General features: G+C 46.9%; 1 protein-coding gene across 2 annotated transcripts in view; it reads right to left on the reverse strand.

The window, feature by feature from the left end:
- Ide (Insulin degrading metalloproteinase) overlaps positions 1–10,149 on the reverse strand; it is a 247,923-nt gene that overhangs the window by 10,056 nt on the left and 227,718 nt on the right. For both annotated transcript variants that reach the window (XM_075676326.1, XM_075676325.1), the window contains exon 25: positions 7,686–7,747. In XM_075676326.1, the coding sequence (XP_075532441.1) occupies positions 7,686–7,747 (62 nt within the window). The remainder of the gene's footprint in view (positions 1–7,685; positions 7,748–10,149) is intronic.

The following is a 10,149-nucleotide window of genomic DNA, read 5'->3' on the forward strand; positions in this document are numbered from 1 at the left end:
TCACAGCTGTGCGTAGCGAAGCGAAGAGCCACCAAACACTTACGGGTTCCCTCTGACCACCCAGAGCCTGATAGACATCTGCTCACCTTATGGAATAGAAGGCACCGGATACTCGCTCAGTACAGGCGGTCTGGTCGCACTGCTCACCAAAAAGCACGGTTGTGCGAAATACAGCGTTTGATCGAAGAATATACGACTATGCTTGCGTCAGACCGCTGGATGGGAATTTGCGAATCCATCAATGGACAGACTCATACGTCCAAGGTTTGGGCCATCCTGCGCTCTCTTCTCGGCCAGCGCAAGACCAACAACGGCGCGGCTCGTGTGGCCCTCCGCTCAGGAACTTGCCGAACAGGCCGCTGAACTGTTTTTCCCACAGACGTCTCGCTCCACAGACACCACATACCAGAAGGATGTACATTCTGAAGATAATGAACCACTTAACAGCCCCTTCACCATGATCGAGCTGGAGCACGCCTTGCAGCGTGCTAACGTACGTAGTGCTCCAGGGGTCAATGAGGTGGGCGTGGCTCATCTACGCAATCTGCCCCTTGAGCACAAGCACGCTCTTCTCGAAGAATTTAATCGAGTCTGGGATACCAGGATACTGCCCTCCACTTGGAAGTTTTCAGTGGTCAAGCCCATTCCGAAGCCTGGTAAACCACCACATACCTTATCCAACCTCCGTCCAATCTCTTTGACCTCGTGTGTCTGTAAAGTAATGGAGAGCATGGTCAACACACGCTTGATGTGGTACCTTGAAGATCGCGACCTTTTGGCTCCTACACTGTATGGATTTCGCCGTGGGCTATCAACACAGGATGTGCTAGCCCGCCTAAAACAGGACGTCCTTGACTCTAATTCGGTGCACCCACGAGCCGTTGTCGCAGTGGATATACGCAAGGCATTTGATTCCATCTCACATAACACTATCATGATCAAAGCATGTGCTCTTGGCATCAGAGGGAAGATGTACAACTTCATAGCGGGTTTCCTTGAAGAGCGAAGCTACCAAGTCGAAGTTGGTCACGACGCCAGTGCCATACGAACCAACCACGTAGGCGTCCCCCAGGGCTAGGTTATTTCACCGACGCTGTTTAATATAGCTATGCACCAGCTACCTAAGCGCCTTGCCGACGCATTGGGCCTGAAACAAGCGGTGTACGCGGATGACGTCACCGTGTGGACGCATCAAGGGTGCATCGGGGAGCAGGAGGACGTCTTACAACGAGCTCTCGACATTATTCACGCCTATGCCACGGAAACGGGTTTACACACTGCCCCAGACAAAACAGAGTTTGTCGTCATTCATGGTGGCAGGTCTACCTTTGGAAAGCAGGAAGAAAAGCAGTCTTTTAAACTGTACATCGGTGACCAACCCATCACACGGAAATCTACTATCCGAATACTCGGTATGCACCTAGACGAGAACTGCACAGCGAACACTTGGTTCCAATGTGTTACGAAGACCAGCAAACAAATCCTGCATGCTTTACGCAGAATCTCTACCCGCACCCGTGGAGTAAACGAACGTGAAATGTGGCAGTTCGCTCAAGCTTTTCTTGTCACCCCTATCGTGTACGGGCTGCCGTATTATCCAGTCAACAGCACACAGATGCACGCGCTCGACCGGTTACTTAACGAAGCCAAACGCATTGTAACTGGACTCCCAAGGTACACAAGCCTCGAAGCACTTAAAAGTTGTAGCAAACTCAACAACCTATCCGAGCTCGTAGACATGCACATCTATACACAAGAGACGAGACTTCGCGCCACAAAAGCCGGGCGACACACACTCATGCTCCTCGGGTATGACGTCCACAAAATGCCCATTTTGCCCAACAACACGCCGCCGTGGGAAATCACGGCTCTCACCGATGGCAGGCCACTTCCTCTCAATATGGACCCTACTCAGAAAATGTGGCGCCTTGCATATGCCAAGAGGCATGCCAAGGCTACGAGTTCACTCTCCTCGACTGAACGCATCGTATACACGGACGTTGAACTGCCTGCAGACGACGTTAGTAACACCTGTTATGCGACTGCGTGGTACGACCAGACAAATGAAAATCAGAACCGCTGCCATCATATATCAGCAGAAGCAATGTCCAGCACCCGCGCAGAGCTAATGGCCATCCTAGATTATTTGGAGTGGGCCCTCGCAACTTCGTCTCAAACTGACCCTGTTCACCATCATGTGTACACAGATTCCCAGGCTGTCCATCGGGCGTGTGCTAATGTTATTTACACAGATCCCGTACTGCAGAAGATCCGGCACCAGGCATGCCTGCTCCGCGAATGCGGTTACGATGTTACCATTCACTGGGTCCCTGCGCACTGCGGTATCCCCGGAAACGAGAAGGCTCATAGACTGGCGCGCGCTCATCTCTCTACCGCACTAGCCAGAGCCTCCGATAATCCTTATCCTCTCCTAGCTACCACACCTGAGGTAGCAGACCCACTGGCAGACAAGCATGCGACCAAACAACGATGTGCTGCCTACCTCGCAGCAGTGGGCAATCCACTCTCTATACTTTCACTTCCACCGAAGGTATTCCCACGGCGAGAGTCAGTCTTGCTTCGGAGAATCCAGACAAGCACCCTCCTTACTCCTCACTTGTTGAACCGTTTCCACAAGGGTGGCACACCACCACCCGTAAGTGAGTTCTGTTCCATCAGCACATGTCGTGCTGATCTGTTGGGAGTGCCCCCTCTACATCCCACCAAGGCTTCGTGCCCTGGCCACCATACAGCGGGGACCCTGGCCTTCTTCTCTACGGACTTGGGCTTGCCCGTATACCACATCTCCGGACCATGCCATCGAGCTCTGGCGAGCACTGCTGCTGTTCCTTCAGGACCCTACAGCACTACCCGTCGGCGATTAGCTCCACGACAGCCACAAGCGTCATGCGGTCCCCACTTAGCTGCCTCCAGGACGTTCATTAATAAAACGGAGGCAGCCTTACCCTTCCCCTTTTGCAATAACGCCCCTCCTCTTTCCGCCGCAGCGTCTTCGGCACATTTTAATGTGGAATAAACGTGGTTTCATTCATTCATTCATTCCCCTGCTATAATGAAATCGAAAATGCAGGATCCGACCCGGTACTGGCTATAGCAAAGCAAAGTTTTGCTTGCACGTGCCTATAATATGTATTCTCGTAGCAAAAATGCCAAATATAGTCAAGTGACTTTTCAGATGCCCAATTTTGTGGACCTGCACAATTTCTGTAGCACTATCACCTCCCACGTGCAAATTTAAAACGGCAATAGCAAAAATTTTAGACCCCACATGGTGCTTCAGGCATGAACCATGCGAGTGATGCCACAAGCATGGTGGACATGAACAAAGTTTCCGCAATGTCGACGGGGACGAAACCAGAACTTTGGTTGCCGATTCCTGACAATGGGAAGCTGGTTGGGCCTAGTGGCCTAAGCAGTGCGGCAAGTAGAATGGCTGGTGACAAGCAGTCATGGGAGCTCGTCACCAATATGTTCAAACTCGTAGACCTTATCGGACACCAAGCGTGAGATCAGACCTACGGGCCATAGTAGCGAGGTACGGATCCATGCACAGTACCCTTGGTGTCTGAAAAGTTTGCTGGCAGCATGCTCGTTTTTATGCTCACACTTGTAGACCTCATTGGCTATCGATCGTAAGATTAGATGAATGGGCTATAGACCAACACCCATAGTAGCAGAGTATGGATCCATGTATGGTCTAAGAAGTCCGTTAATGGCACACATTTTGGCCAGTGGCTTGGCTTGGTTGCACTGCAGTTTGGAAGTCAACGTGCTGTTCCTGTGCCTCGTATCGGCACGGCAAGGTGTGAACAGGTTATCAAAATCCGCAGAATGCCCTATTCTAGCCCTTTGGAGGCACCCCACTTGCATTTACATCGCATAGGCCTGATTGCAATTTTTTTTTTCTGATATCTGCACGTACGTTTATAAGGAATATCAAATACAGTTACACCTCAATACAACGAAGTCAGAAAAATTGGCGATTTGCTTTGTAATAATGGAATTTCATTAAATTAAAATTCTACTTTTTATGCAAATAAGTACAGTCACTGATGGATTTTCGTAACGCAGAAGGAGCTGCAAAATTTTCTGAATAATCGGGCCATCAGGTTAAGCAAACTTGAATGAGAAAAAAAATGATTTTGTTGAAATTGAGAGTCACCGACGAAATATATGATTTCATCATGCTTAGGCGATATCTTCACATCGGTGATATGAAGCAAAGCCAGCCATGCTTTTGCATCCACTCTGCCCCCGTGGCTAAAAGTGTTGCCTGCAGTGGGAAGACACTAACATGAAAAGCGTTGGCAACAGGGAGTGAACGTTTCGTCTGCCTCTCCCTTCAATGCATCTCCGAAGCTCAAGACTATACAACGTGCAGTACTAAAGGCGCGAGAAGACAGCGTACATGATGCCACGCCATGTCGATACACCCACGTGGCAGATTACCGCAAAAGCAGGGTGCGCTGTACATCCGCTCAGCTGCACTGACAGCAATGCACAGCCACGGCTGCGCTAGGAAAGGAGATGTGCACCAAAAATATGCAGCTCCCACACACTATGGGAATCAATGTAAGCGAACCTTTCTACGTTATTTGGTTTGATTGATGATAATTAGCGGTGAATATGACAGTGAACATGTAACTTCTTCGGCGTCCAATATGAGAGCGGTGAGTTGATGTTAAATGTTACCTCATGTGTACCACTGCTGTTTGTCTGCGCAGTACACAGAACACACAGGGAGACGTGTTTACTTGAGGGGTTGTTGTGCATCATTGTTCATAATCTCCGAGAGGACTGAGCTTTGTCATTGCCTCACATGGTACATCGCATTGTGGCAAAAGCGTTAAAGTTTAATTGAACTATGGGGCTCTACGTGCCGAAACCATTATCGGATTATGAGGACTGCCATAGTGGCGGACTCTGGATTAATTTTGACATCTTGGTGTTCTTTAACCTGCACCTAAATCTAAGTGAACTATCATTTATATATTTCGCTCCCGACAAAATGCAGCTGCCACGGTCGGGATTGAACCCGCAACCTCGAGCAATGCCATAGCTGCCAAGCTACCTTGGTCGGCACAGAAGGGTTGAAGTGATGTGCGACCACTTCCGTAGTGCCTTCTAGACCCTATCGTGTTTTATTGCGGCTTTGCATCTGTATTCCCTGCGTCAGTTGTCCGCTTGACAAATTTGCATGGTGTTTATTTTTCAGAAATGGCAGATTACCGTACTGTAACTTCAGGTTGCCCACAGCTGCTGTTTCCTTACCTTCTCACGTCATCTTTTCCCTCTTCCACCCTCTCCTCATGTATGGGAACTGCGAGAGTGGCAAGGCTGTTATTCAATTGTTTTGCGACTGCGTCAGTTCTACCCATTCTCTGCCTCCCCTCCCCCCTCCTCTCTACAGTTCTATCTATGTCCCCTCTGGACTGTTAGTAGAAAGGTAAGCGCTGCATTTGTGCAATGTTTTTGAGGGGGGTCACGGACAATTACAGCTGTCAAGAGGATAACGTGGTGACGCCTAGGGAGCTCCAGAGGGTATTGTGCACATGCCACGCGATGGAAAGGTCCAAATGAGTTTCTCATGTTATCTATCCTATCTGCCATGCTCCTGCTATGTATATACATGCTCTGAACCACCCCCGTATGTGGCGTACAAGGAAACAATGCAAAAGTCGAAGAAAGAGGCAAAGAAAGCTTCGTTAAAAAAAAATGTCACACTTTCAGAATTGTTCACTACCTTCAGAAGCCACCACAGGCAGTCCTCCTTTTATTGCCGTGACATGACCGGCAAGATTAGTGATAGTGTGTGACATGCAAAGTTGGCTCACAATCCTGAAGGGTGTTTCATAAGGATATGTGGGACGTGAGTGTGCTAATTAAGCTCTGTAGCTTTTGATAGTGTATAAAATAACGTCCGAAATTTTTTTTGAGGGGGGCAGCCACCCCCTTGCCCCCTTTCCAGACACCCATCGGTGCGGTGAAATTAGAAAAGAATTTTTCAGGCAAAAGATGGAATCAGCTACTGCAAGACAGGGGTAGAGATTGCTGGGAGAGGCCTTCATTCTGCAATGAACATAAATAAGCTGATAATGATGATAAATGTAAACATACTATTTCTAAATATGTAAAGATTTGCATCAGAAAAAAAGTCTACTAAATGCTGCCAACTCATTTCTTCAGAAGGAGATACCTAAGCAGCTGCAGAAACTTCTGACCCCAAAGCTTGACCTGCCATAACTATCGCCGCTACTCATGAAATAGCCACCAACTTGCCAAGGTTGACGACTGGGCGTGTTGGTATAGCATATTAGAGGTTGGATTGCGCAACATTTTCACGAGACACACAGAAGAGACACACACCACAGAGCGCTACTTGCAATGTGCGTGAGCACGCCCTCAGTATCCCTTAGTGCAAAGGAATTGGATTTCCTCACGCGCTAATCTGAAATTTCGTATCCTGGTCTCTTTTGTGTGATGTCGAGTGCAGCAAAAACGATCACATGACAAAGCCGACTTGGCATTGGTAGATGGCAATGTCGGTCAAAACTATTTTTGTTTTTTTGTTTATTTGTTTTTCGTCGCTACCGCCCTACCCCCCTGAGTATCTTCGTGTATTTATTCCACTGACAAGGGAATAAAACGATAGTTGCAAGTAGCGCTCTGTGGTGTGTGTCTCTTCTGTGTGTCTCGTCAAAATGTTGCGCAATCCAACCTCTAATAAGCCACCAACCTTACCATAACTTTACATCCCTACAAAGATAAGGTCTACAAGAGTTGGAAGCACTACTGCATGCCCACAGTGCAATATTTTACGAAGGTGCTAGATGGGCTTGGCGCACCGTCTACCTAGACAGCAATGATCAGAAAAGAACCGATTGTTCGCCGACAGCACAGACAGTATGCTGCAGCAGGGCCAAGGCTCCCAAAAGAACTATCCACAGCCACTGCACTGGGCTTACCATGTCATGGTTCATCTAGTATGAGAAGTACGAGAGAAAAGGCCGCATATGTCCAACTCCAAACAGGCACTCAGCAGTTCAGAAACATAGTTTTGGTTAGCTAAAGACACAGGAGGGAGCCCAAAAGGCAGCTCCCAGGAGGCACTAAAACGAAGAGATCAACTGGTATGCACATTTTAGTCCTGTGCCACACATCACTCAAGTCAGGAAGGAAAAGCACGGAAAGTGTGAGAGGTATGCCCTAGCCATATCCACCACATTACTGTGGCAACAGCAGCTCCTGGATATTGAGTTCCGCAAATGACAAGTCTAACTGGCGGACAAAATGTGGGAAGGCCCCCTATCCACAGCTGAGAGCTGAATGGAGGCTGAGTGGTGGCCAAAAGTATGCGATAAGGGCACTCTGGAGATTGCATTTGTGGGCCTTACACAGCAGTGATGCATGCAGCCCTTTGAGTTTTCAAGGAAAAAAAGGACTAGAAGTCCAATGCAGTTTGCAGCAACATCGCCAAAGCAACACAACTTTGAAGATTTGTGACACTGCTCTATTGACCTTTGAAGACAGCTATTCATGCTTTAGCCACAAGATATACGAAAATTTATATTCAAAATATTTCACAAAGTACGAATTTAAAAACACTGCACTGAAATAGTGGTTTGTTAGAGTCACACAGACAGGAGAGGTGAGTGAAGACATACCTTGAAGAATGTAAGCAAATCAGCCTTTGTCAATGCTTCCAGGCAGGCCACTTCAATCTTGTCTGCAAGAGTTGAAAATTGCAAGCTGTAAAGTACTGGCCTTGTGCAAGACCAATGGCGAAACAGAAAACAACACTCTAGTGACAGAGATGCGACGTGTCTCTGTGATTTTGGTGAGAGATGCATTTCAATGGCATTTTTAGCGCTGTTCTTCACTTGCCTTACGCCACTTGAAGTGAAAATGGTAAAATTGCAAAAATCTCGAACTTCAACTTAATAACTTTGAAACTCTGCAATCAAAACAACATCACAGTTCTGTAAGCAGCCCCTAATAATACATCTAAAGTGGACAAAAAGTGATGTATTATAGAACACTCTGAAATATGCCACTAATTTGTGAGTAGGACTTCTGCAAGCCCTCATAAACACTAACAATTTCACATAAGCTGTAAATTTATATATCAAATCAGTCAGTTTGAGAAGCTCTAACAAGTGCAGTTTGCAGAACTGCGAAGTCTGTTTTTAGTGCAGAGTTAAGGGCTTGCAACCTTTGTGCTTCCACTTTGTTTTTTATGTTACCAATTTTCAGCAATTTTCGCAAATGATACTAAAGTCCTAAGTCCTAAATCAATAACCTGCTTCCTAGCAATGTTAAAATTTATCTTTCTTACCCACCTTTGGGCTAAAGTCAAAGAAGCCTGGTCAAATAATAAAGTTTATTCTCTAACTATCTATCTCTCTCTCGAATGCAACCAATTTCATTCAGATCGGTCCAGTGGTTGTCTCGTAAAGCATTTATGCATTTGGTACGTATTTGAATGGGGAAATATGAGTTCGCACCTAGGTAAAGCTTCCTCTTAATCCTTTCAGGCATTGCATGCACACAAAAACATGCAAAGATAATGCACCAAAATCAAAACCTGATTAAAATTATGGTATATAAACAGCATCGCAAACATCTTGAGGCACTTCTGATTGGACCTGTGATGCAAGTTTGATTAATACCTGCAAGTTATTTAGTAAAATGAGTTGGAAGGGAGATGGCTAGACGTTGGCCCTTGGTGACAGGTCGTCTTCATGTAGCAGGTTCACTTCTTTCATTGTTTTCCATCAAGCATATATTTCAAGTTTCTTGATAGGTTCCAAATTTGGTAGGCATGTAATAGTTGATATTCTCATCACTGACATTCCTGTAGAGAGTTCTCACATGGAGTCCATTACTTGTAAACTTCACGAAACTCACTGAACTAATGAAAATTCGTAATTTATTCAGCAGCTGCACTGTTTTTGTAATCCTGAAGGTGCAAGAAATGCAATGAAACAAAATTTTAAATGGACAAAATTAATTGGCAGCTGAAAGGGTTCAGCCATAGAATAGAGCTACAATATCAGAAGCTTGAAAAAGTTATGCATAAGGAACACGCCTGCTAAACATGATGAATTCACTTTGTCAGTGACAGTGATAGCGCGCAGATGCTGAATACTCAAGCGCATTTATTTTTGCAGTTGGCGGCCTGGCTTCTTCCTGGAGTGCTGGAAGAGGCCTTCTTTCACGCCAATGACGCATCCTCGATTTCCTGGCCTGTGAGGCGACACTGCATTCGTACCACGTCAGTGACGCCATCTGATACAGTCGACTCCCGTTAATACGAAGTTCACGGGGACCGCAAAAAACTTCGAATTAAACGAACTTCCAATTAAGCACAAAACACAAAAAACAGCACTTTATTTGTGGCGAAATCGAGTATTTTCTCTAAGAAAAATAGTCGGTCATCTTGGTTTGCTTCTTCTTGCCGAATCGCGCTGCTGAAAGCAAGTTCTGCAGGCTGTAGATGTGGCGGAACGCTTCTTCCGCGTTACCTACAGTGGCAAAGAAGCACTCCGCAAGAGCAAGGCCTGCAGCTACATCGGCAGCCTTAGGTTGCGGCTCGCCTTCAACATCATCGTCGCTTTCCTGGGTCGCTTCCTGGGGCCAAATAATCTCTACAATTTCGCTATCCGTCAGCGCACCGCACGTTTCGACCGCCTTGTCTACGGCGACGTAATCTTCAAAATTGACGTCCCCGAGAACATCACCAAAATCAGTGCCGTCAAGCTCGCTTGTTGACACTTCCTCCGCTGAAATTTCAGAGGCATCCTCCGAAGAAGCTGCCACAAAACCGCAAGCCCTGAAGCAGTTTGCGATTGTTTCTTGCTTCACACGATCCCATGCTCGCGCCAACATGTGGATGGCACTAAGCAAGCTCACCTCGTACTTTGTGGAGCTATCCATACACAAAATCATGCGCTCGAGGAGGTGCCGCCTGTACAGGACTTTAACATTCTTGATGATGCCTTGGTCCATTGGCTGCAAAACAGCCGTTGTGTTTGCAGGCAAAAATGCGAGGCGTATTGCACTCAAGGCTGGCACATTCACGTGAGCACTGCAGTGATCGACAAGGAACAACACCTTGCGGTTCGAAGC

Source organism: Dermacentor variabilis, unplaced genomic scaffold, assembly GCF_050947875.1.
Source record: "Dermacentor variabilis isolate Ectoservices unplaced genomic scaffold, ASM5094787v1 scaffold_12, whole genome shotgun sequence".
Classification (NCBI taxonomy): domain Eukaryota; kingdom Metazoa; phylum Arthropoda; class Arachnida; order Ixodida; family Ixodidae; genus Dermacentor; species Dermacentor variabilis.